Below are 27,119 nucleotides of genomic sequence, written 5' to 3'. Positions count from 1 at the left end.
AATATTGTGAACTTCAGGGTATTGTGGAAATATTGGATGACTCATTGTGATGCAGCTAAGTAAAAAAAAAAAAAAAAAAAAAAAAAATGGTAAGATGGGTTATAAAGATCCTTCTGACTTATTGGGTTTTAAGCAGGAGGTGTCAGAAAAGTTACCACAGGGATAAGTGGCTTGTGGCGGCCAAGCGTTCATAGCGACGTCGCTTTTTGATCCTTCAATGTCGTCTCTTCCTATCATTGTGGAGCAGAATTCACCAAGCGTTGGATTGTTCACCTAGTAATAGGGAACGTGAGCTGGGTTTAGACCGTCGTGAGACAGGTTAGTTTTATCCTACTGATGATGTGTTGTTGCAATAGTAATCCTGCTGATGCAGGACGGATGGAGCGTGAGATTGACAGGTGGATCGGTGCAGCGGCTGCAGTGATGCGGTCGCTGTATCGGTCCGTTCTGCTGACGAAGGAGCTGAGCCGAAAGGCGAAGCTCTCAATTTACCGGTCAATCTACATTCCACCCTCACCTGTGGTCATGACCGAAAGGACAAGATCCCGGATACAAGCGGCTGAAATGAGTTTCCTCCGTTGGGTGGCTGGGCGCTCCCTTAGAGATAGGGTGAGGAGCTCAGTCACCAGGGAGGAGCTCAGAGTAGAGCCGCTACTCCTCCACATCGAGAGGAGCCAGCTGAGGTGGCTCGGGCACCTCTTTAGGATGCCTCCTGGACACCTCCCTGGGAAGGTGTTCCGGGCATGTCCCACCAGGAGGAGACCCCGGGGAAGACCCAGGACACGCTGGAGAGACTGTGTCTCTCGGCTGGCCTGAGAACGCCTTGGGATCCTCCCAGAGGAGCTGGAGGAAGTGTCTGGGGACGGAGAAGTCTGGGCATCCCTGCTGAGACTGCTGCCCCCGCGACCCGGCCCCGGATAAGCGGTGGAAAATGGATGGATGGATGGATGGGTTATAAAGAATGACTCCGCTCACATTAACAGTTGACAATGCCAAGCCTTCTTTATTGAAACATACTTGCTGTGTATTGTTCAGCTTCACTGTGTACATGAGAGATAAGATGAGGTTTACTGTGAGGTAATATTTTAATATCAAACCCAAAATCATGTTTAGTGTCTCGGCAAAAAAATACACGCTCTGAAAGAACTTCTGAAGAAAAATGACATTTTATTAAGAATATATTGTTGCAGTTACAAAAAAACTATAGACGTCCAGTTCTGTTGAATTGTTTAACAACAGCTTGGGTTGTGCTCTGTCTTGTGGTTGCTCTCTGCAGCACATCAGACCCCTGTAAACGCTTCCTTCCGGGCGTCACCTCCTCCTGAACAGCAGCAGTTTCCTGTCCCACGCCGTGCTGCCGAAGCTCTGGATGAGCTCCATGCCGCAGTGTCTCTCCAGGTGCTCCCTGGCGTGTCCCGCCACGTCCCCGCGGATGTCCAGACTCTTGAAGTGATCGAAGTCCGAGCGGCCGAGCTTGCGGAGGCGGCGGGCCGCGGAGCGGTAGCACTTCCAGGGCTGGGCCTCCAGCAGCAGGTGCTGGCTGATGGAGGCCAGACGGGAGAGCAGCCGCAGCAGGCCGGCGTCTCCGTGGTTCAGGTGGATCCACATGGTGACGGCCAGGCACAGGCACAGGTGGAAGCGAGGGCAGCCGTGCAGGCGGAGGTAGTCCTGCAGCTGCTCCGTGTCTTTGGTGATGTCCAGAGGGATGAAGGCGATGCTGCCGCGCAGAGGGTTGTTCTGCTGGGCGCGCTGGATGAGGGCTTCGTCCAGGTCAAAGCCCAGGAGGTGAACTCTCCTCCCTTCTGACTGGTCTTCCTGCACCAGGTGCTTGTAAAAAGCAACACTCAGCTCCTGACATTAACAAAGACAGAAAAGAGAAATAGTAAGGGAAAAAGTCATTTACAGGGAAATTCCACATTTTAACCCCAGATGTTCAACATCATGTGTTCATGGTTATTTTCTTTATTGACCACTTTTCTGTCTGTGTGGGACCCAGGTTTCTTCCACAGTCCAAAACCTTGCTTCTGAGGCTGTCAGTACTGTGAATGAGTGTCCTGTGATGAAGTGGTCAGCAGTGGTGTGACCTGACTCCACCCATCTGCTCCAGCACTATGATGCATGATGGATGGATGAATGCTGCTGCTTCCAAATTTAACACAGATCATTTTCAGGAAAATAACGAATTGCAGTTCACTCATGACTCCTGAAAGAAATTTAATTCTCATAATAAAATTTTTCTTTGACATGTGATGCGTCATCTTTGCAATATCAAATAATCTAATGAAAATATGATACATATGTGTATGCAATGCCTCCATTACACTTAGGCAGCATAATGGTTGAAATGTTGAATAAATTAAATTTGTTTATTCAATTTAATTTTTTTTTTCAATTCTACCGCCGAGAAAAACGACATCAGCATTAAAGTCATCACCAATGCGTTAAGAATATTCCTTGATCAGAGTCGTTTCTGACATTAAACAGCGCAGACTCACCCCGGAGTTACAGCCCACATCCAGGATGAGCGTGTCGCCCTCGGTTCCGCCGCCGTATCCCAGATCGTGCAGCAGGGATCCGGGGATCAGGCTCAGGCGGTTCTCCGGGGGGTTGAAGGTGTAGTAGTTTATGAAATTGCCGTAAGGAGCCGCTCCGGGGTCGTTTAGTTCAGCATCGCAGTCAAAAGCCGTAGGGCATGCCGCCATGGCTATGTGCACCACTTAAATGTTTCCGTGTAGGCAAGACAGGAAACACTTCCACAAATAAACTTCTCCAGACTGTGCGAAAGGAAATTACATTTTTCCGCTTTGTGGAGATCTGCAGAAAGCGGGTCAAAACTACATTTGTAGTTTTAGTAGATTTTACATCGCTTCTGAAAAGTCTAAACACAGCCAAACACAGGGAACAATAACCATACTGGTAACCACTGTGTTGCTCCAACGAGGTAACACTTGTTTCCTAATTATTCTGTTATCATCATTAGGCAAAAAAAAAACAAAGCAAAACAAAACAAAAAAACAAATTCACCCGAATCCGTCCGTGCAGCTTGCGGTTCCACTCCCGGCCACCAGGGGGCGCTCCCCGACCTGCTCCGCAGTGTTCCACCTCAGGAAGAAAGTCGCCCTCTGAGCTTCCGTACCTTACGAAAGCTGCGCTGCTACAGCTCGGTGCGCTGACATTGACAGAAATAACGTGATTCTGCTTTTATTCCTGCCTTAAATATCAGAAGGTAAGCTAAAGTTCAAATTCAGATCAATGTGGGGACTAATGTATAAAATAATGCGAAAGTTGCGCGCATGTTTACACACGTGTGAAGGTTTTTGAAGCTTCAGCTCGTGTAGGAAACACCGGGAATGGGGTTGACTTTCATTACCCTCAACTGAGACAAAAACAAAAGTCATTAAACCCTAAACACTGGACAGACACGTCACACGTTGTAATTAGGTTTTTGTAAGAAACGCTACCAAGGAAAATATGCTAAGTGATTTCAGTGACTTGCGTTAATACTGTTGATGCAAACATGAAGGTGGTCGGAGGTGCTGCTGCACCTTTATTTGAATAAATAGATTTCATGTCACTTCAGCCTGTTCAGTTATGTAAAATGGTTTCGTCGTTTTCTTGCTTTGATCATGGTTTTTTTTTTTAACTTGAATTCTATAAATGTCAGAGGTAATACTTGTGTTGAAATGAATGTGTGAGCTGCCTTCAGACGTATGAAAAAAGAACAACTGTGATTAACTTTTCTGTTTGGTTTATCTATTATCTCCTGATCTTCAGATTAATCAGGTCAGTTGACGAGTCTGAAGCGTTACTATATGGCCTTGAAATTAAGTTTATCACACCGATCATTCATGCTTGTTTCAAGAAAATAATTTTACTTTGAAACATTTTTAGATAAATTAGGTTTAATCTTGTGGACGAATGTCTCAATCCATCAGTTGATCCACTTCTTAGCTTATTGGTTTTGAGTGTACGCAGGTTAAACCCTGAAGAGGCCGCCAGTCCATCACAGACACACACACCCTCACATTCTCATACACAGAAACATGTACCTATGCATGCACAGGTAGAATATGCAAACTCTCCAAACTGCAGCCTGGGATTTTCTTGCTGAGAGACGGAACATCACTGAACCGCCGTCCTCCCTTCAGCTGGTTCTTTCTACAGTAGAGGATTTCCTCACATTCTAATACAGTTGGCTAACATAGTTTAACTGTTACTGTATGATATTAACCTCATTTAAAAATTTCCAATTTCTGAAAATAAATGTCCCATCTCAACTAAACACAAACTGTTTACTTCTCTCTCAATATGTCCCATTCTTCAACTCCTCTGCCTGTTCTTCCTTTGTTCCCTTCAGGACCGTCACCATGGTGTCAGGAAAGCGGCTGGCGGACATTGGATATCGGGCGTTCTCCGCCTCAATGATGGCGCTGACGCTGTACGGGGGCTACCTGTGCGCGATGCGGGGCTATCGCTACATGGAGAGGCAGAAACAGCTGAAACTGGCAGCAGAGAATCAAGACCCTGAAGTCATCAAAGACTCCAGTTAGACGGACTGCTCTCCTTTCTTTGCACAGATGTGGACATTTCTCATTCCCCCCCTCTTCCCAGGATGGCTGTGTGGTTTCACCAAGGACACGGACTCCGTGCGAAGGTCGAGGTTTTGTTTATGAATCTTCTCCAAGCAAATCAAGCAGGAACATATTTGCATCAGTGTCCTCTGGCAGATTGTTCTGTTGCCACAATGAAGATGGCTGTAATTGTTTGTAATATATTAAATGCCTTCAACTGCACAGTTTAATGTTATACTTCTGCAACATGAAAGAAATCTTTGAACAACCGAATATATTTGGAAATACTTATTTTTTTTTTTAATAAAGGCACTCAAGTGAGAACAGTAGAACAATATACCAGACAGTCAGTATGGTAGTCACACCTGGATTCCCCTGTAGGCAATGACAAACAATTTCACACACATTTGGTCTCAGAAGAAGTAAAAACAGTAAAACAGATCTCAAAGTAGCAAACAGTGTGGTCAAATGGCAATGAATCCACAGTGGAATGCAAAGGGTAGAAATGTTGGAGCATGTTGGACTTATTTCTACTCACAGAGCAGGTGTCCTGCTTTTAAAAGCTCATGAAGCTGCACTCTTTAATATCACAACACCGAAATTAGTCATTTCTGCGTGAAACGCCTGCTTTGACGTGTCCGCCCAGTGCGACTCAGACTGAATTCACCTCGCAAACCCCAAAGTACTCAAGTTCATCCCGCCAATAAAACTGGAAGAGAACGTTGAAACTGCACAGTCGGCGCACAAACGAAAGAGAATCCAACATTTGAAGAAAAAAAAAATAAGACGATGCTAAGTCATTCCCTTCAGATGCTGAATGTCGCCTCTGGGGCCACGTTGGACCGCTGGGCTCTCCACAAGCCGCGCGCCGGCGGGCGTGTCTCCCTCGTCACTGACGCGTGAACCTGTGCACGCTCTCCACTGTCAGTGTGATCTGCGTGTGTGAGCGAGAACATGAGCCTCGTGAGTTGTTGGAACAGACGAGGCTCTCGTTGAAGCCCTGCGGAGGAGAAGCTTCTGGCTCCGGGTCGTCAGCTGCCGTCTCAGACTCGTCCTCAGAGCTGCTCTCAATGTCGCTGCGGACGTCGTTGCACACCTGCAGAGGGAGGAGACCGTCGGTCAATAACAAGCCGCCAAATATATGACTGTAAAGTTACTATTAAATGTCAGAAAGCACAAACCTGAATTTTTAAAAGACATGCTGTAGAATTTGTGATACACAAAATTGGAGCCTTTTTTTTTCTGTACAACAAAAACTTCATTCACAAAAAGCTCGTCTCAATTGTAACAAAAAAACAAAAGAAAATATGTAGAAACTATCAGTATTATTGTGATGACTATCATTTCGATATAAGTTCAATTTGTATCTAATTACATTTTTATTTTCTAGTTATCTACAGGAAAGGCGGCTTCTGAAGCCATTTAAGTGTGGGTGTGACATGATTCACTGATATCAGTAGGAAAAAAAAAAAAACGAGTTACCGACCGAGCTCAAGTAGGGTAAGCAGAGTGTCCAGAACATGATTGTATTTGAAAGCTGCACAGCTGTTAGTGAAGTGTTTTGACTTGAAAGAAAGCGTTTTTTTTTTTTTGGGGAGAATGAGCAGAAACTCGAGTAACTTAAAATAAAATAAAAAGATTCATGCACAAAATTAAAGGTGTAATCCTTCAACAAGCCAAATCATTTAAAAATGGTTTTAAGAACTGAATTATTCCACACGGTTTGCCACCGGGTGGTGGTGTGGGACAGTGTGAAGGCGCTCCCGCCTAATGAGAAACAGTTGCAAATACCTGACATTCATGACAGCGACTACATTATTTACTACTCTCCTGACTTCATGAGGAGACCCGCCTCCATTCCGACAGCTGTTCAATTGAAATCCCTTCCAACCACACTGCCGCCGAATGAAAACAGATAAGACGGATGCAAATTAGGATTTGTGAGGGGCGTCAGTGCGAGGGAGTGAGCAGAGACTTACAGCCAGAGAGAGAGAAGGTGAAGCTGTCAAGCGGGACAGAGCAGACGGAGGGAAGCGAGAGAGCGGCGGAGGAGGGCTCATTGGACAAAGACAGAGAGAAAGACGGGGTCTCCCTCTCTCATCCCGGAGGGAGAGGAGACAAACTGCGTCTGCAGAGAGAACGGGACACCGTCAGGGACAGGCGTGGAAAGAAAAAAGAAAAATATCACCAGAAATAGCTGCTGTGCTGCGTATTACAACACACACAGGCTGATGGGAGGCAGAAGCCCGGCTGGGATGTGGCTCTTAAACATTGTTCATGGAACAACTTGGTAAAGGTAAAGTTGTGGATCTTGGTTTACACCAGTATGAGCCCCGCGCCTCCACAAGAGCATCTTTGCGTTTCGTTTGATTTTAATAATAATCTAAATTAGTGTCCGACAAACATCCTTCCTGACACGGACTAGCCTGACCCACCTTTCCCCGGGACATGGCTTTCATGGCGATACGGGCGATGAGGTAGGACCAGTAGATGTGCAGGACTTGAAGCACCAGCAGCAGGAGGTTGAAGAGCCACCAGGAGGGGAACGGCCCGACGATGGCCCAGCTCTCAAACATAGTAGAGTTCAGGACCCTTTGGAACCAAAAACACAGACGGACAAATCTCACACAGAAAATCCTGTTTGGGAGGAAACGGCAACCAAACAGCTGAGTTCCTGTCATGGAGTCTGGGTCCTGCTTGACGTCACACACTGAGAAAGGTCATGCAAATACACAGCTCCTCCATTAAACTGGAGTCTTTGCTCGGGTCACATCTTCCTTTAGATCTAAATGAGTGACGGGCCGTTGTCAATGGACTCACTCGCCCCCCCTGCACAGGTATGGATTTCAGTCCAGGTAGCTTCAGCGGCAACACTAGCTTTATCACTCATCCACACCAAGACACTGAATATAGCTGCTCGGGTTACTTCGGTCACTGATAGGCGGTCTATTGTCTGTCTCTCTGGAGTCGGAGCTGAAACGTCCACGTCTGTTGAGGAACGGTCGGCCGTGTGCAGAGGTCACCGTACGCCTGAGGGGGTCCTGGAAATGACCACGAGTGATTTCAACACTGCTGTACAGTGTGTATCCCACCCGTCACAGGCGCAGGACCTTGTTAACAAGTCATTCAAACGCTGAATGCAGCATCTCGATGCGAGGATGTTAGGATGACGTGCAATCCAGGCTTTTTACGCTTCCATATTTTTGGGCGACGCCAATGTGCACTTATGGCTTTTCCAGAAATCAAAGCACTTTATGACCACCATGTGGTTATACGAAAAACTCAAAGTGGTTCATACACCAGAGATGTCATATGTAGATCACAACGCAGCAGCAAAGCCTCGGTATTCACTCAGGTGTTGTGGGGGTGTCAGGAAGTACTCACCATATTGGAAAAATGACAAGTCGTGTGATGAAGAATGCCACACCAAAAACTATGAAGAGGGAGTCGCACAAGTGCTGGTACTTGGCATAGTTGGCCAGCTTGGCTGCCTGTTATAAAAACAAAAAAAAAGCAAAAGTAGGTGAAATGAAATGAAGCTTAAGTTTTGTGAGGTGAAGAATTGTTGCTCTGCACATGGGCTGTATTCAATTCTCAGGCTCGTACTCATAATAAGCTTGAACCTCAGCCAAGTGGAAGTGACTGAGAACACGAAACAACAATCACAATCCATCTCCGCCGCTCAGGAGGCCAGCTGGCATCAGGCAAAAAGGCAGCTGAACAATAAATATCCAAAAGGGAAAGGAGTGAATGGGAAACCCGAGGCTTCTCCATTACCAGCAGCAGCCACGTCTTAATAAATCTACTATATAACTTCTGTTTTGTGTTTGGAGGGAAGCATAAGCATGCTTGTGATTATTTCTATTCAATATCAGCTGCACTGAAAGTTTGAATCTTCGTTTCAGCTCCAAACACATAAACCAATGGGACGGCTTCTGTGTCAACATCTCCTGTGTAGATGTGAAAATATTATGACTGAGGAGAAGAAATGCGAAGAGCACAGCGGAAAAACTGGAATAAAAAGATCATCGTAAAGCAGGTTCTTGTGCCTGTTTCAGACAAGAAGCAACAAGAAAGAGAAAGCAGTATAAAGTAGTGATTTACACAAAGCTGGCAACGGTACTCACATTCTTTACTTGAGTATGCCAGTAATATAAATAAGTTAAACTAAAATAAGTAGAAGCATTCATTCACAGCTACTTTACATAAGCACATGCATTCATATATTACTGTTTGTCTGAGTAGAATTTAAAATAAGGAACAAGCCAGTTTGAGGAATGTGAGGAGGAGAGAAGAGAGATATTTCTGTTAAAACGTAGGAAACAAAAGTGAAACATTCAAAGAGAAATAAATACTGAAAGGAAGTGAATGTGCTTAGGTGCAGTAATAAAGTACTAATTCATTATTTGCCACTTTTTGATGTGAAAATGAAAGTTTTCTTGTGTCAGACTGACCTCTAGCAGGAAGTCCGAACTGTCGTGCACGCACAACACGAGGCTCCCGACTCTCGCCATGTTGTTGACGTAAGAGAAGCTGATCAGGCCGACAGTGGCCAAGTGATGAATGAACATGATCAGAAAGTCCTGAAATCAAAACATGGTGAGACGTTAGGATGCCGCTCGTGCGCGCCGAGCGCTTCAGACTCGGGTGTCTTCAAGCTCTCTGAGGCATACACAACCTCTCTGTAAGGAAAAGGACCTGGAATCAGTATGGATGACTCCCAATCGGTTAGATCAGCTGCTCAGACAAATTCATGCAAAAAAAAAAAAAAAAAAAAAAAAAAAAAAAAAAACATTTCTAGTGGAAAAGAGGATGGAGGACGGAGCAAATGTTTGTCCTCTGAGATGAGCGAAGCAACAGTTTGCTAAATGACAGGAAGGCAAACGTCAGAGGATTCTTTACTAATGTGTTCTGGAAAGGGAATTTCCTGAAATCAGTTTCAAGTTATGAAAACACACGTTAATTGTCGAGTAAGAAGTTGTTTCACACTGAATCGAGGACTGAGGAGCTTGCAGTCACTGACCTAACTTTGAATTCCGAGCCACATCAAAAAGAGCTTCACGATAAGTAATAATATCTGTGAGCATAACGACTCATCCAACAAAATAGGGAACTGTTGCTTACTGAATGACCTAGGCAAGAAAAACCACAGAGATTAAATTAAGTCAATTAAAAAAAAAGCACAAAAATGTAGAACACTTCAACATTTTGTAGTTGAAGACATTTGAGGTGACGGACTGAACAAAAACCCCAGCAGGTTATTGCCAGATACTGGACAAGCATTATCTACAAAATACAAATGTTATATAATCCTTAAAAAAAAATCTCATTGGAAAGAAGCAGTAGGTCTGCATCCAAATCAAAGCTATAGTCGCATTTCAAGAAACTCAGCTGTGCTTTCATACACCAGTGGGAAGAAAACAAAAACAGCCTCGATTATGGCTCAGAAGATCTCATTTCTTGTTTCAGTTTCTTTACTGTTACTTAATGTTCACTTTTTTTTTTTTTTAAAGCAGAAACAGAGAGGAAAGCGAAGTAAAACAGATGTGTCTGTGTTGTGTGAAACATGCAGCCGACATGGTCAGTGAGAGGAAATGCAGGTGAAAGACGAAGTGCGCTCAGCAGCACCCAGAGACAATCACACAGAGCGCCATGTGGATCTGACACTGGAGCAGCTGACACCAGCAGACTGGAGGACTGGAGAGCACACCCAGAACCAGCTGAGATCTGGTCAAGCAAATAATTAAAATGTTTCCACCATGAAATGAAAAGTAGCAATGATAATCTCTGTCAGTGTTAAAGTAGCAGTATCAGTGTTTGAAAGGAAGTGGAATTAGGAGCGTAATTCCAGGATATTGTGCTGACATTTTTAACCTGTGTATTTGTGTCACCTTTGAGTGTAAAAGAGTCTCTCGGCAGGTCTGCAGAGACTTTCTAACAGGAGGGATTACAGCCAAATTTGGCCAAGTGAGTGCAAGCATGTGTAACCAAGTCTTCCTGCTAGCCTGCTGAGTTCACCTACCAGAAACACTGTATTTAAAAATAACAAAGCAATCGCCAGCGTTGAAATAGTTCGGAAACACACTGCTACGTGTTCCATCCAGCTCTTTGAACCCCGGTCTTCATTCATTTTGGTATGTATATTACAACCGAACTACTTGTAATCTGCAAACCTCAGAAACTAACAAATGCAGCTGTAAGACAGATTTTATAGATGTCATTTCCTTAGATAATGCAGGAATCCTAAAGGTCCAGGTGCGCACACAACCAAGCCCTGAGTCCATCCAGCAAAGGTGCAATGTCGATCGTTATCTTTTCGATACGCCTTAAAGCCTGGCGGTGTTCCTGCACTGACGAATTCAACTTTATCACCGAAGCTTGCTGGATATTGTGCTCGTCTTAAAGTACTGATAACGAACATGTTTACCATCTGTGCGATTGGAACAAAGGTGGTGAAAAGAGTCAGAAAGGCCTTTTGGAATTTCCTGCATGAATGAAGGCGTGAGCTTGATAAAACCGTCCAATGAACTCAGTCTGCGTCACCTGAATATCACATCATGAGGAGGAAAAAAATATAATGAAGGTGGATTTGAAACGAGATGAGGCTGTCAGATGAAAATAGGAATGGCATTCCAGATCTTTAAAGGGAAAGCGTGTGCAGCTGGAGCTGACCCCAGCTTTGATACGCTGCCATTCTGAGGAATTTCTGTAATTCTAATAGACTTAGGCCTGCTCCATCCTGCAGTCACATGACAGTGGGCTCCCTCGCGCTGCAAACACAAGGCATGCACAGACCGAGCAGCATCAGCCACACCCCGCTCCAGAAGAGAGGAAAACATGTGACCCCCGACTCCTGAGTGAAGGCCTGGAAACAAAACAAGCGAGAAACTTTTACCAGCGCAATGCAGAAATTCAAATAAGCGTGCATCGCACACGCCCGTGCGCACACATTGTCTGCCGCTGCTGCCAAATGAGGAACAATACGTGTATTGACCAACGTTTGCCAGGGAGTGGTAACCGCTGTGGGGTGTTTTAGTGTGGTCTGCTCCGACAGACAGCCGACCAGTGTTCCTCTCACCTTCCTCTGAATGTCGGTGAACTGGGAGAACATGAGCGACCAGTAGAAGGCCAGTTCCATCACGTAGTAATGATAGAGACCCGGAGTCATGACCTGAGCACAGAAGGAGCAGAGACAGGTTCAGCAAGTTGGTCCAAAAATGAACTCGGCTTTTAAAAAAAAAAAAAAAAAAAATCACGCTCGATTGCACACAGCGATAAGAAAGACCACCGCCGCTCAACAATGCAGCAAAGAATCACAAAGCACATCCCAGCCCAGTGAATCACAGGCAGAGTCCAGCTTACATAAGCGCTGAGGCACGAGGAGCTGCGCTTCCCAGTGCAGTGTCTCATGCCTGCGCCTGTTTTCAATCAACACAATCACTGCGCGGAAGAAAATACACCTGATGATAAACGTTTAGCTTATTGTAAGACGTGAAGGTGAACCGTCGGTCACTTCGTGACATAAAACGACTATAAACTGCGGAACAGCATATTGAGTGGAGGTTTTATGGAGGGACTTCTTTGGTAATTCAATAAAGTAAATATAATTAAGTTATGTACAAATTAGATGAATATCCAGCAGTTTAAAGCCTGTCCTGCCCCATAATTTCCCCTGTGTTTACAACAGCAGCAGCTTCTAACGGCGGGGAGACAAGGAGAGCATGAATTATACAGTATATGGCACTGTTTTGAGGGTTTTATCATCACATTGCACATCATCACATTACACAAGCCCAGCAGCTATTTGAAATGATAACCAAGGCCAGATAAGCTAAAAGCCAGGAGATGTTGATTTAACACAAAAGAAAAATGTTTTTCCTCTGAGTATTTCTTGATCTCTATGACCCCCAACCTCATATATTATGAGCTCAAGCTCAGAGACTCGACAGCAGCCGTCACATGAAGCATAATGCAACCCAATGAATGCAGATCGGATTACAGTTGCATCATGTAAACATTTAAACATCTGATTAGACCAATAATGTTCCATTGAAATTATGGGGAGGTGTAACACTGCTTGTGATCCAATCAATCCCTGCAAGTGGCACATCAGTTTATTTCCCACCAGCGAGGCTTTCGGTGCTTTTCTGTAGCATAATGTCGCCTTGTGTCGATTCACACACACGTGTCTTTTCCTGAATATACTCTGAACCACCTTCAATTCCTGAAGGCTTCCAGATAAAGCTTGATGTAAGCTCGCATGTTGGTGTGAAAAATGACAAATGGGAATGATACACATGCTTTTCTTGAGGCATAGAAACCTGCACCTCAGTCCGATTACTTAATTCAGCGTTCATGTCAACTGAACAATCTGGTCTCTAAATGTTAAGAATTTAAATCGTATCGACAAACAACTAATGACAGCGAGTGTCAAACAGTTTTATTCCCGAACATAATGAGATCAAATGAAGTAGAAAGTCTATATGCTACTAATGCTTCTATTTATGACCCAAAATCAGCTTTAGAATACAAACAAAGCAGAGAAGTAAAAGCAAACGGATAAACTGGATTTACATTATGGTGCAAATGTTAAAACGTCAGCAGTAACTTCTTTCACAGTAATTCATCCACTTATACAAAGCTCATGTAGTCCATTCAAATAGGTGTGAAATAAATGTTTGCTTCCTGCTGGTTAATGTCTGAGAATGAGCGCTATTACAGGTGAGCAGACGGGCTTGTACCTGGTAGGGGTAACCGTACCAGCAGTGTTTCGTGTCCCACATCCACGGAGACTGAAAACAAGAACAGAAAATTAGACACGACGACTTGTTCTTGGATCAAGATACAGCAATTGATAGTGGCCGGTCTTACCTGCCAAAGAAACTGGAACCCATAGGTAAATATGCACAAATAAAATGTAAATCTCCACCTGGAGGTTGAAGAGGAAAATGTGGTAAACATCAGATATACACAGCAACCTAACAACTATGAAACATGCATCACCTAACTTCCTTCCTGTAACCAAGACTCCTATTGTATTTAAACATTTTGGTCCTAACACTTTCCCCTATAATAAGCAAAGATTCAGGTCCCCACAACAGTAAAGAATGCACGTTCTCTATTGCTGTCGGGCCTTCCTATAGACAGAAAGTCCCTGCAGCACAGAGCTGTGGAAAGTCTGTGTCTCAAAATGTAGACACACACACACACACACACACACACACCAGTGTTGTTTTCATTAACGATGACGACGACGACGAAAATAATTCGTCAACGCCCCTTTTTTCCGTGACTAAAACGAGACGTGCCGAGCTAAAAATATCTCTTTAAAAGACGGAAATGTGACGAGACCTATCTGTTGTTTTCGTTAACAAGACAAGACGAGACGAAAATGTCAGTATTTTGACTTTCAAAATAAATTAAAACAAATGCGATTCTCCCAGCTTTTCACACAGATCGAGCTGCTTCCTGTTTGACCACGCCTGCACTGCATGCACCGGCGCACTCGAGAGCGGCAGCAACTTTCGCCGGGGCTCGTCGAGAGGAAAAGACGCAGTGATTTATGAATGTATTTAAACCAGAATCCAGCAGAAAATAAAACAGAATGTCTGGTAGTGGAGACGGAGGAACTAATCCAACTGTTTGACTGTTTGTTCTTACTGTGAAACTGCAATAGGAGCCCACCATTAATTAGTGAAGAGTTTTTCCCCAAGTAGCCTACCTAATAAATCTTTACTTTCTTTCTTTCTTTCTTTCTTTTTAAATAATTCAGGTGTTGTCTTATTTTGAAGAAATGCATTTTGACTTTTGTTTAATATTTGTATGGAGAAATTTCAGGTAAGGAATACTTACAAAGTTTATCAAACTCAAGTTATGTTTGTCATTTCAGTTTTGAAGACTTCCAAGTGTTTCATACCATCAGGTGTACCCAAGGGATTAATTTAGTTTATTTCAGTATTTTTAATGCTCGTATTTTCCTAATAACCATCTTAATATTGGTTTTATCATTCCTCCAAAATAATAACAGGCTCAGTTCAAATCAGTAACAGAAACATAACAGACCAGTTTTAATAAAAGATCTCAGCCTTTATATCAGCATTGACATTATAAAAATAACTTGAAAGTATCAGCAAAAATCCTATTAGTCCTCTCATTCTGTCTGCAGAGCTCATATAAGCACTGCATTGAGTTTGCAAAAGTATCAAACTAGTCCAGTTTATTATTTGATATTCAAAGGCATCAATGTGTTATGTTGTTTTTTTGCCATTTAAGTATATTTTATTATGTTTGTTTTGTTCACAATTTCCTTTGTCTTTTTCCTTTTAAGGCTTTTTTATGACTAAAACTGGACTAAAACCCGTTTGGTTTTCGTCGACTAAAACTAGACTAAAACTATCAAGTGTAGAAATGACTAAAATGTGACTAAAACTAATAAGCATTTCGTCCAAAAGACTAAGACTAAAACTAAATCAAAATAGGCTGCCAAAAACAACACTGACACACACACAGGAAAAAAAAAACTAAGGGGAAAAAAACCAAACCAAACAACCAGAGTTTTCTCAGGCCTGCGGAGAGGTTAAAGGTGAACACAATAGGAATCAACGTACATGCTCTCACAGAACTTAGTGTGTGTACTGGGTTTATCTTGGTTCCTGCGGTGTCTGAACCAGCGCTGGACCTGCCGCACCTCCCAGTCCAGCTGCTTGGACAGGCCACCCAGATGGCGGAAGTCTGGATTCTGTCACAGGGGATGAAACGGCGAAGTCACATATTTTTACAGCCGACATTTGTGCGAGTTTGCTTGTAATTCACAAACCGGGCTTTGATGTCTCAGGAGGAGTGAAAGTTGTTGGAAAAAAATTACAATGAAGGTGAGAACTTTCAGTGAAAAGTGGCGGGGGATAAATGAAGGTGAAACGCTTCCTACAAACGCTCCATTTGAGTCAGAAATGAGTCACTGCTTTGTCACACACGGCTGCGTCTGGTTACACTTCCTTCAGTGAAAGGTCAGTTTAATACACAAGCTCACTGTAAATTGCCATCTTGTTGCCAGGAAAAAAATGTGATTTATCAACAGGCGGCATCAGAGCTTATAGCTCTGAGAACTCTGATGCAGCCTGCCAGAGTGAGTCTTCACAGGAGGAGTCTGGCTAAGAAAGAACCTCTACTGGTGACATTTTGAGTAAGTTGAAGCAGAAAATGAAAACTTAGGAAAGGAGTTTTTATTGGAACCGATTCTATCTTTGACTCATTTATGAAGGAAAGTGTCAGACTAAAAACGGACAACCAAACGATTAATCAGCAGGCATCAAAGCACAAATATCTGATATTTCCTCCCCTGCTCCTCATAGCAAAGAAGCCTAAAACGAATGCATTGCAAGTAACTCTAAATCTAAATACATCAAGCTTAAAGACTTCACACTCTTCCGGCTGTAACTTACATGTGCTTTTGCTCAACTGGTCAAAACATATCAGCAGTGTTACTGTCTTTTTGTAATTTGTTTTTCTATAACTCATAATGCTGCCGGCGCTGTGATTACGAGAAGTACTCATGTTCAAAGTCCAGTCAGTGATGAAGTCTATGACAGATCAGTTTTTATACCATAAAGTTTTATACTTGTGACTTTGAGCCGCTTGTTACACATTACACAGACATATCACAACACCTATCCTTAATGCGTTTTTCCACTTCATACGTCTCAGCTCGACACAAACAGCTTCGCAATCACATTCCCACCTTGGATTTTTATACAACGTGAAAGATGATATTATAAAATTGTCCACTGAAGTGTCTTTGAAAGGGCGAAGCAAACCTTTGTGATGGAAGTAAAGACTTTCTCCAGCACCACATTGGGCTGAGCTCTTCTCCTCACACCAGGATGAATGAGGAGACTTCGGGCGCAGGGAGCAGCAATAAATCTGTGACAGAAGTGAGAGAAGGAAAATGACTCCATGCTGCTTAAATATGCACAAAACCACAATAAAAAAAAACAAAACAAAAACATACTAACATAAATAGATAACAAAAAAAAAAGAAAAACAGAAATAAAATAAGAAAAATTGAGTTGGTGTGTTTTGTTTCACACAGCTTCAGTCTGGGGTTATTTTTGAATTCAAAATACAAAGTTTCTTTCTTGCGTATCTCAGCGCTCCAAACCTGCAGTGTATTATTCATCTCCAGCAAAAAAAAAAACAGAAAGCTTGTTAGCCATGCTGCTTAACGGTAAGCAATAGATGAAATACAGAGGGGAAAAAGAACTTGCTGAAAAAGATTTTTTTAAAAATCCCCAGTGGTTTAGGGATGTCTTCTTCATTATGGGAACACTGTGACCCTTCATGAACTTTCCCTGCAGATGTGCTTTGCTTAATGACTTAACAGTTGCAATGAGCAAGGACACGATCTTTAAATTCATTACTGCTCCTCCGACTGAGATCAAGAAATTTCTTTCCTGCCTTACTTGCTTGCCGACACCAATCAAGTAAGACAAATACGGTGAACGATGGTGCTGTGCACCAACAGCTGGTTGATACAGTACATGCCAAAGACAATAACTAAATATAACCTGAAATTTATTACAGGTCACTGGTGGACTGTCACTGTTTTTATACACAAATGCTTCATTTTGTTCTTCTTCGGAGCTCAACTGAGACCCAGGAGACGGATGCAGAACAGAAGACTGCAGGGGTCAGAGATCCAGGCTCGGTGGGCCGAGTCCAACAGATGATGAATGTATGTCAGTGTGACGGCTGTGTAGACAGTCTGCAGCCACGGATCTCTAGCCTGGCATGCCAGACCGACTTTATTTGTGCGTTACACACATATGTATCTCTGATCGTGGAGAGATAGTCTGGCGTGCCAGGCTAACGGATCTCCAGACATACTAAATGACAGAGAGCTTCAATCGGGAAAAGCATGCCAGGACGAATCAGTGGAAGGAAACTGCAAACCAACAAGTTCTTTTAAATCTTAGTGTTGAGAAGTATAAAAAAAAAAAAATTAAAAAAGACTTAATTATTCACTTATTTCAGGTGGTTAATCTGTCAAATGAAAATCTCTCTGAAGAGCTACAGCTGTTCAGTCGGACTGCTATTGCGTACTTGTATTCCAAGTGTAATCGATTTATTTTTAAATCATGCTACAACTGTGGCAATAGGTGGCGATGTTGTCAACGATAAACCATTTCCTGTAGAGGCAACACATCCCAGCTAACAACGGTCTACAGCTAGCTAGTAGAGAGCGACAGAGGAATGACAATGGGCAATGTTTACAGTGAGCAGTCTGCAAGCTTCCTCTGTTATGCTGCTATTTACATTTCTACATGTTGTTCAGCTCTTGAGTCAGTTTGGCTCATGTCCTGAACACTATGCAACGCTCCAGTCCAGCTGCTGGCGATACCAGCAGGAGTGGGCCGACCGCCAATCGCTATATCTGGTTGAGCACCACTTTGAAAACTCGTGTTTAACTTGAGCTGACATGTTTCAATGTATTTTCAAAGTCAGATGTGAGATGCACTTCAGTGTCTTCTGGAACTCATCAAAATAACCTGAACCCTGGTGATCACACAGCTGCAGGTCTGGGTTGGAAAATGTAGTCAAGGATAAAATACTGGCTTTCGGTTGCCGATATTGTCCTGTTAATGAAAGCCTTTCAAGAAATTCAACCCACAACTAAAACCTGAAAACAAAATATTGACATCAAATCTGTTATGTGATCATAAAACTTTTCCCTCTTGAAACAGTTTTCATGCTTTCATTTCAAAACCATCATTCATTTTTGAAAAAATACTTCTGATAACTTACATCCTGTCTAAAAACAATAAATTGTGAGGAGAATCTCTACTGAGGGGGAAGACGGTGCAGCTGTGTTTCATGAAAACTGTTAAAGTCTTGGGACTATTAGACAAGTTACATACTGTATATTCAGTATATACCTTCATCTGAGGAAAGTTGAGCTGCACATGCAAGAATATGTTCAAATATTTTTTTCCCAACACTGATAGTGGTGGACAACTACGCTAAAAAAAAAAAAAAAAAAAAAAAGTTATTGTGCTAAAAACAACAATACTGACATCTTTAAGAAGATAAAAGCTACATGTAGTTAAATATATCGTCACAAAACTCTCTGCTTCCGCCTAATTTAATAAGTAGTGTTTGAAAGAAGATGCAACTGCTTGCAGCCGGGCCCAACAAAGACAGTCATTCCAGTTAATCTTTCAACATCACTGTAATTCTTTAATAGGTGTGTCAACTTAAACGAGTCGTTTGAAAAATCATTAGTGTGCTGATGACTGCCGTCATTCAGATCAAGCCTTTCAACTCAACACTGAATGTTACCTATTGCAGATATTTAATTAGCATTTTCCAGGATTGATTAATACTTTCATTAAAGCACAAATTCGGGACATAAGACAAGCTGAAGCTTCAAGACAAGAAAACCTCTTCAGTTGGACTTATAAGCAAATTCAGCTTTTTGCTTGTCAAATGTGTTTCCTCTGAATGTACTTGAAGTTCAAAACAAAGTAGTGTTTTATCAACTGCTCATAACATATTTGTTGTAGTGTACTTGTGTGTTTTTGTGAGTTCACTCTCATGATACCCAGAATGTGGAAACTCTTCACTCTTCACTGAACATACAGACATTTCATGATGAGGAAACTGCTGCATTTCACCACGAGAACTCCTTGAAGTCTGACAGCTTGATTAAATCAGGTTCTTCAAGTACTGGTTGAGCGGTAATACATCTGTATTGAACCGTAACAAAATCTCCTATATGCCGAAACCTTCATTGTCCTGCGTGGGTACAGAGAGAGTGTTCCTGGTGGTGGGAATCCGCAATTTAGCAAAGAAAAGCCTGAGCCATTGTGTTGAAGTAAAGAAGAGGAAAAACTCACAAAAGAAAAATCGATGCCTTTTGTCTGCAGAACCATTCAAACTTCTTGTCCTCTCCGTTTCTTAAGTGTTTTCATCCCAGTGAGAATTTATCTCTCAGCACTTAGTTCCTTGGGCTAAGGTAACGTCTACCTTAAAGCAATGACTTTATAGTTTATGTCTCCTGCATTCATAAAGCTCTCAAGAACATATTTCAAACCTACATGTGATTATATGCTGAGAAAATAGGAACCAAAGTTCCTAAAAAGGGAAATTTGTAACTTACTTGACCTTTCAAGACAGGTTTCACTTCACAAACTACGTAAACTAAATGACAGCGAAAGTAGAGCATCGCAAATATGCAGCAGACACTGAGCAGCTAATTACCAAAGCAAAGCGCAGCCTACAGAAGGGTTGGACTGCATTGTTTCATCTTACGTGGTATGCTGCTGTTAAATATTACCTGAGGTAATCCACATTTCACTGTTGAAGAGCACCATGAGCATAAAACACATTTAATGATCACAGACAACAAGCAGCGATCGGTGTTTTGCACTATATCAGCTAAAAGCTCCGGCGTGACACCGGCGCTGAGGGTGACGTAACATCTGGAAGTCTGATTCACCCTGAACTGACTCCACGGGCTGTCTCCAAGTTACTGCGTTCACTCTCTATGAAACACTCACCAAATCACACTGGGGAGGTAAACGATGAGCTGCGGCGGCACAGAAACAGCGGATTCTCTTGTGAGAACGGGTGTCAAATTTATGATAAACAGACAAAGTGTCAAACACCCCATACATGCCTCGGCATCTGTGCAGAGGGAACGAGGGGGCGGGGCGGTTACAATAATCTATTTACTTGAAATGTCAAAACATCCCAGCTCCTTTTTCCTAACTGACCACTCCAGAACACACACAGCCGCGTTACCAAGAGACAGGCTCGGTGCGATATGTGTACACGGACGCCCTTAATGGCTGCACAGCAAGGGAGACTGCACACACAACCCTGACGCTGCCAAGGCCAGGGCCAGGCCTGAGGTACAGGTACAGGTTAGATTCTCGTCATAGCACAGTGCTGGATGGAACTGCGGCCTTTGTTTGACTCCACTTCAAAACATAAGCGACAGTGGAAATGCAGCTATTGAGCAAGACAATATTATGAAGTGGGTGAGGCACTGAAACCCTGAGGGGAGATAGTGTAAGGGACAGGATGCACTGCCACGCCATAAAAATATAGACTAACAACAAAATTTAAGAGGAATCTGTCAATATAAGCAGCAGCAAGGTTATGAGAACAAGTCTGACTAATAATAATCTCATACACATCTGACTTTGTAATCTTAACAGTGTTCAACACATGACACGGCTTACAGCGGCTTTGCACACACGCACACACACACACACACAATACAGCCTGCCCGATTCCTTCTACAAAGTCAGTGCCAGCAGCAAAGTGATGATTATGATCAAACAAGAATGAACTGGTAGGGAGGGGGGGGTGGCAGCTCCGGCTGAGCTTAACCTTCCTGCAAGGCAGTGAGCAACAAACCTGTAGGTCGAGAAGGAATTCTGCAGAAGCACGTGGTAATTACGTGTAAAAATTTGGCATTTTGAAGACGAAAGGAAAAGCTTTCATGGACAATAACAGCGGGTGGAGAGTGAACGCAGAAAAGCCGTTTTCAGAAAATGAACTGTTGTTCCTCACTGAGTGATGGCAATCTATTATCTCTCATTAGAAGCATTATAAAGCCACCTGAATAAACTATTGAAATAACCAAGTAGGTCACGGTAATGGATTCTGTGAAGCTGTAAAGTGCTTTCAGGCATTATAACGTGTATATACTCACTGCTGTGATAGCTGCTCAAATCCAAGTGCTTAAGAACAGCTGCAACAGGCAAAGGATAATTCAGAGTAACAAACTTTACATTGATTCTGTTTTAAATCAAGACAGTTGTTGATTTATTTCCCATCAATCATGTACTGGAGCAATGACTGCAGTTGGTTAAGATTCTATGCATCTTATTGTAGCAGGTAAGGCATTTGACTAATCGATTGAGATGTAAAATGGTGACAGAAGAGCTAAAAACTGGCAGAGAAAACTTAAAACAGAAAACAGACAAGCAAACACATGAAGCTGCAGAGTTTTTACTTTGCTTTTGACATGACTCCTGTCAAAAGAAATCTGTGGCATAATAAAATAATTTGCATCTAGACTCAAGTTCATTAATGTTGTTGTGTCTTCCTGTCCAATAAAGCATAGGTGCGTGAGTGTGCGCGCGCACGCGTGCATGCGTGCGTGCGTGTGTAAACCTATCAGAAAGCAGGGCAGGAACTGAAGCTGTGGTGTGATGTTTTCATCCGATAAATAAATGAATGAGCCAGGCGGCCGGCTGTGGTGTTGGGCATTGGCGAGGGAGTTAAAGCTCTCTGATAACATCGCCCTGCGTCGGGCCAGCCTCTCCCTGGACAGAGGGAACGACCGGCAGCCTTGGCACCTGAGGCAGGTGGCTGAAAGCCACGAGCCTCTTATCAGACACCTCGGCGACTCTGTTTCTACACCTCCAATATCTGATTCCTGATTATTTCCGGTTAATTGAAAACATCTGAATTGTAACAGAAAAGTTAGATACCAAAAGCACAGCTGTCATCCATGGCATTTTTAGGTTGACCCTGATATGCTTTAGGGCTGCGCTCCATAAAGTTCCCACAAGCTTGGGATTAAAAAAAAAAAAGAAAAATACTACTGCAGTTAGTACAATGTCATGTGATAATATCATTACTGATTAAACATGATGAAGGACAATGGCAATAACTGTAGCTAAACATGGAGTCAAGCCCTGACTGAATGCTGCAGTAAAACTTCACAAACGTTACTGTCAACAACTCATGGAAGTAGTGATGTACACACCATTATCCCCCACCACTCTGCGCAGAGCGTCGCACAAAAGCCAAAAAATGTTGTGGGGAATACATCAAAGCGTGCCAGATACTTGATGAAACAGGAAGTGATGGTACAGGGAAAGAAGTGTTTCAAAATGCAGCACAAAGTACTCGGGGACCACCTGTTCATAACTACATAAACCCCCAGATCACCATAAGCTCTGCTTCATATGGAAACATGACACACCACAAGTTAGCAGGTGTGAGCAGAACTGACTGCTGAAGCACCCAGCGACTTGAAAGAGTGTTTAATACTACATGTATCAATGCTCGAGGTGAGGAAAGCTGCCTCATTGCCTGTGATAAAGAGTTGTGAACATACTGTATGTCTCTGTCACACTTCGAAAATGTAAGTTTCAACTTCAGGTGCTTTGACAGAGAACTCTGGTGAGCATTTCCGTTGGCAGAACCTGAGGCCAGATTAAGAGTGGAAACAGTTTCGCCCTGAAGAAAGGCCCAACAAACCCTCACAGCACTTTCTAAAGTTTCTGGGTGGGCATTGTTGAACATTACGGTGTTTCAGAAAAATCAGATTTTTTTTTTTTTTTATTTCCTTTGCACAAACACAGTTGATTGAGGATAACACTTTTTTTTTTTAATTATGTGAATTTTGTTTAAAAAATAATGTGCAAAATAATCTGACACAGGTAGAGGAGATACCATGACTTTGTACATGTCTAAGGCTGGGTAAAAAGGACAAAAGCAAATAACACCTATATATTAGACACTTCGTTATAATGTGATATTCAGCGATAAAAAGTTTGGTTACTTCAGACAACAAACAAGAGAAATAATATTAGTTATATTAGGGTTATGGTTTTATCAACAAGTTGTCAAGACATAAATTACCATGGTCTATTGCACTGATACTGAACCCGTGTCTGCAAGTATTCTTTAACCTTGATCTGTTTAACCAAAGAAATGACCCACATTTCCTTGCTGTATCCTACTTTGATCATTACAGGCATATTCAACTGCAAGATCACAGGTTTGGTATTTATGCTGAACAAACGTAAGGCCCACATATCCCCTACGCAGACAGCATCATGCACAAACTAATTAGGCTCGTACGAACGCTATTGATATGCAAAAGTGTCAGACAATCTCAGGTCCTGTCAAATTCAAAGTGGCTTCTACAGTGAATAATTCTCTGACAGTTAGTGTGGTTTTCCTGTTGCTACTCTTAGTGTCGGTGGTCACAAGTTCCAGATCTGTGAACCGGTGATGAAAACCTCACAAGAAATCCATTATCTTTCTTTCACGCTTGAGGCTGTTCAGCTTAACCTACAGGACTTTTTTCTAAACTAATCGTTAGCACTAACATCACCCCCCCAGGGTCAGGATTCACAGGTGACCCTGGGAGGAGAGCGAGACACACCTATAAAAGCACAGAGCTACTCGGAAACTGCCTCATATGTGATACTGCTGCTTTTGTATATGTGTGAGTACAAGGCTGCCTTATCTTTATTGGAGGGAGAGGGTCAGCCAAGGCAGATAGCGTCACTTGCTATGAAGCAATAATCAAACAAATCCAAAAATTCACTGTTGATGTTTGACGAAAGCCAAATTCTTCCTGGACATTTCAAACCCCGCAGGTGTCCAAAATACAAAATATGTAGCAAACTAGTGTGTGAGTGAGTGTGTATGAGTAAGTAAACGTTTTTGTTCCTGTTATGGGGGCCTAAATCTGTTTCCACACAAAGACACACACGTTTGGACTCAGAGCCAAAAAGGCAAGATGCCAAGAGTTTTTTTTGTTTTTACAGGAAGACAACTTTACTGTGGGTAAAGCACTTTACTGTGCTGTGGGTTCAGCAGTAACAATTCATTTTAATTCAACTGATGGATACAAAATCAAAGTGTGTGTGTGTGTGTGTGAGAGAGAGAGAGAGAGAGAGAGAGAGAGAGAGAGAGAGAGAGAGAGAGAGAGAGAGAGACAGAGAGAGAGAGAGAGAGAGAGAGAGAGAGAGAGAGAGAGAGAGAGAGAGAGAGAGAGAGAGAGATGATTTCTCGGATTATGCGGCCTACAAAAAAAAAAATCAAACGAGAAAGTGTTTAAAATATTGGATTATTTTGTTAACAGATTTCACTGAAACTGAAAATATCCAAGTTGATAAATATCAAGCATCTCGCTTAACTGATTACTGGGTGGAATTAAGGTGCTCTGAAGATGCCTGGGTGTCAACATGTCTTCATGTCTCCAGAGGACCACTGACACGACTGTCAGTTTGGTCAAACCTGTGGACAGTGTGTTTAATACCAGTGACAATCATGCCCAATGAAAAGAAGACAATAAGAGCAGGCATAGTTGGGGAATTTTGACGTTAGAGCTACTGACAAAAGACACATGATGGAGTTTAGAAAGGAGGAAAAGTTGTGATTGTGTGAAAACACCGGTCCTCCCTGTTAGCTAACCCATCTCCCTCGTCCGAGGGAGGAATTCCTTTTTATTTAGGAGAAAAGAGCAGAACTGAAACAGCACGTACACACCTTTCGAAGAGCATCCTGACGGTGAAAATGACCAGAGCCAGCGGCAGGGCAGTAAACAAATGTCCAGCTTTAGGATACTCCACCCCGGGAGCGGGGTCCGCCAGATCCGCCCAGGTTACGTTGTGCGGCAGCCAAAACCTCTCGTTCCAGAACCAGGCTGAGAGAGCAGCCATGTTCGTAGCGGCGTCCCTGTCCCCGGATAACTGGAGCGAAATGCTTTTACCTCAAAGAAAAACTATGTAAATAACTTGTTCGGCGTCTCTCTGCGCGCCCTGTGTCACTTGCGGGATGACTTGCCTCACTCAACTTTACCGCACCAGGGTGAAAGCAGCGAGGAGAGCGGACCGACATCCGGTGGACGCCTTCAAAATAACTGTGACGGCGGTCTGTCTGAAAAGAGAAAGTCAGCGACACTTCCGGGTGAACAGCGCGTCGCCATTGGCTGATCAGCAGAGAGGAGCCATTCTGACCAATAGCAACGCAGAACAATCTCCCGCCAGAAATCATTAACCAACTTCAATACAAATTCAGGAAATTCAATTTGGATCAAAATAAATAAAAGTATTCATATCCTATAGCAATTATCTAATATTTACTCATCTCAAACATTTTCTTGACTCATAATAATAATGCATTGGTTTTATATAGCACTTTTCAGGACACTCAAAGACGCTTTACATTGCATTGCATTATTCATTCACACCATACTGGGTAGTGGTAAGCTACTACTGTAGCCGCAGCTGCCCTCGGGCAGACTGACGGAAACGAGGCTGCCAATCTGCGCCATCGGCCCCTCCAACCATCACCAACCACTCACTCTCACAACTTTCATACTAGGCAACGTGGGTGAAGTGTCTTGCCCAAGGACACAACAACAGTTTTACGCCTGCAAGAGCGGGGATCGAACCGCCAACCGGTTATAAGACAACCTGCTCTACCAACTGAGCTACTGCCATCAACAAAAGAACAAAATCGTTGTGAACTAGATACCCAATTTAGTAAATTCCTCCTATGCAGAGCCCATATTGACACACTTTAAAAACGGCCATACTAAATCTGACATTATTACAGGTGAACATCACAATTTTGTGAAACGATCAAAGGGTAGATCGCTCTCCTCTCAGCAAGATGACCCTGGTTCAAGTTTGGTCATCGGAACTTTTTGTATGGAGTTTGAATATTGTGTGGGAATTTTCCCCGCATTTACTATCTCAAGTCCACCCATCCATCCATCCATCCCTCTTCTACACTGATTTATCCTGTGCAAGGCTGCAGGGTGCTGGAGTCAAACACAGCAAACTATGGAATAGGGCAGGCAGGGTGCATCCTGGACAGGTCACCAATCTATAACAGGGCAGACAGACAGACAGTCACACACATGCACATCTCGTGGCAATGTACAGTCAAGAGTTCATCTTATGTACATGTTTTTGCTCTGTGGGAGTGAATGAGAATATCCAGAGTAAACCCATTCACACAGGGAGAACTTGCAAACTACACACAGAAAGGCCCAGTCAGTGTTTGAACCCCTACTTACTGTGCTTGCAATTATGACAAGACACATGTGAAAACAAGAATTGAAATAGACACTTCACATTTATTTTGTGCATGGGAGCTTTGTCTTTGAAGACAGGAAGCTTTGAAGCTTTTAATTTAAAATGAATTATCCCAAAAGTCTTCAAAAAATTCATAGTTCAAGCTTCTTCTTTTCAGAACACAGTGAGCTGACTGATCTTCAGTTTCTGAGACCAAACAACTCATGATTGATTGGTATAATGAAAATAATCCTAAACTGAGCTCTCAGCTTTTCAGTCACATGCTGCTGAGAGTCTGATTACTTCTTCATAAAAGACAAGTGCCATGCTAGTTGTTGCAACAACGCAATAACTGTTTTCTAAAACCAAATCAAATCTAACCACACAGCAACTATATTAATTAATCATTTTTAAAAGACACTTCAAGATGTTTCCATTCAGTTTCTCTGAGCGGCAGCTTTAGCCCCTCTGTGCTGGTTCAGTTTTCTCAAAATTGACTGTCAACAATTTTACTCAAAGTATATTGCTTATGTAGTTTCAGATGACAAATAAGAAAATAATAGGAAGGAAAAAAAGCAAAAATCTTAAAGGGAGACAGAATTTTATTCAATGTAGGCCGGTGGTGGTTTGATTTGATTCCAGTCTCAACCTGGACAGGTTGTGTTCTTCCAGCGGAAGGGTGTGTGTGTGTTAGGACAGCTAAAAGTTTAAG

The 27,119-nt window shown here is 42.8% G+C and overlaps 3 protein-coding genes and 1 long non-coding RNA gene across 4 annotated transcripts; 1 reads left to right on the top strand and 3 right to left on the bottom strand.

Annotated features, from left to right (window-relative positions):
* Nucleotides 1-986: 986 nt before the first annotated feature.
* On the bottom strand, nt 987-2,705 carry bcdin3d (BCDIN3 domain containing). Its single transcript, XM_030092184.1, has 2 exons — nt 2,496-2,705; nt 987-1,851 (listed from the first exon to the last, which is right to left on the bottom strand). Exons 1-2 carry the CDS (start codon nt 2,700-2,702, stop codon nt 1,312-1,314), a joined length of 747 nt encoding a protein of 248 aa, XP_029948044.1. The 5' UTR covers nt 2,703-2,705; the 3' UTR covers nt 987-1,311.
* Nucleotides 2,706-4,361: 1,656 nt separating this feature from the next.
* On the top strand, nt 4,362-4,793 carry cox14 (cytochrome c oxidase assembly factor COX14). The gene has a single exon (XM_030092213.1). The coding sequence runs from the start codon at nt 4,368-4,370 to the stop codon at nt 4,548-4,550; it is 183 nt and encodes a 60-aa protein (XP_029948073.1). The 5' UTR covers nt 4,362-4,367; the 3' UTR covers nt 4,551-4,793.
* On the bottom strand, nt 4,565-25,182 carry cers5 (ceramide synthase 5). Its single transcript, XM_030092211.1, has 10 exons — nt 24,873-25,182; nt 16,385-16,490; nt 15,179-15,309; nt 13,443-13,500; nt 13,313-13,363; nt 11,650-11,742; nt 9,026-9,154; nt 7,956-8,062; nt 7,007-7,163; nt 4,565-5,667 (listed from the first exon to the last, which is right to left on the bottom strand). Exons 1-10 carry the CDS (start codon nt 25,043-25,045, stop codon nt 5,461-5,463), a joined length of 1,212 nt encoding a protein of 403 aa, XP_029948071.1. The 5' UTR covers nt 25,046-25,182; the 3' UTR covers nt 4,565-5,460.
* On the bottom strand, nt 9,161-11,637 carry LOC115388906 (uncharacterized). The gene is made up of 3 exons (XR_003931528.1): nt 10,590-11,637; nt 10,503-10,505; nt 9,161-10,462 (listed from the first exon to the last, which is right to left on the bottom strand). It is a non-coding gene; the product is annotated as an uncharacterized LOC115388906 (long non-coding RNA).
* Nucleotides 25,183-27,119: the final 1,937 nt, after the last annotated feature.

Source organism: Salarias fasciatus, chromosome 5, assembly GCF_902148845.1.
Source record: "Salarias fasciatus chromosome 5, fSalaFa1.1, whole genome shotgun sequence".
NCBI lineage: Eukaryota > Metazoa > Chordata > Actinopteri > Blenniiformes > Blenniidae > Salarias > Salarias fasciatus.
The sequence above is the reverse complement of the archived record's forward strand: the minus strand, read 5'-3'. Positions and strand labels throughout refer to the sequence as shown.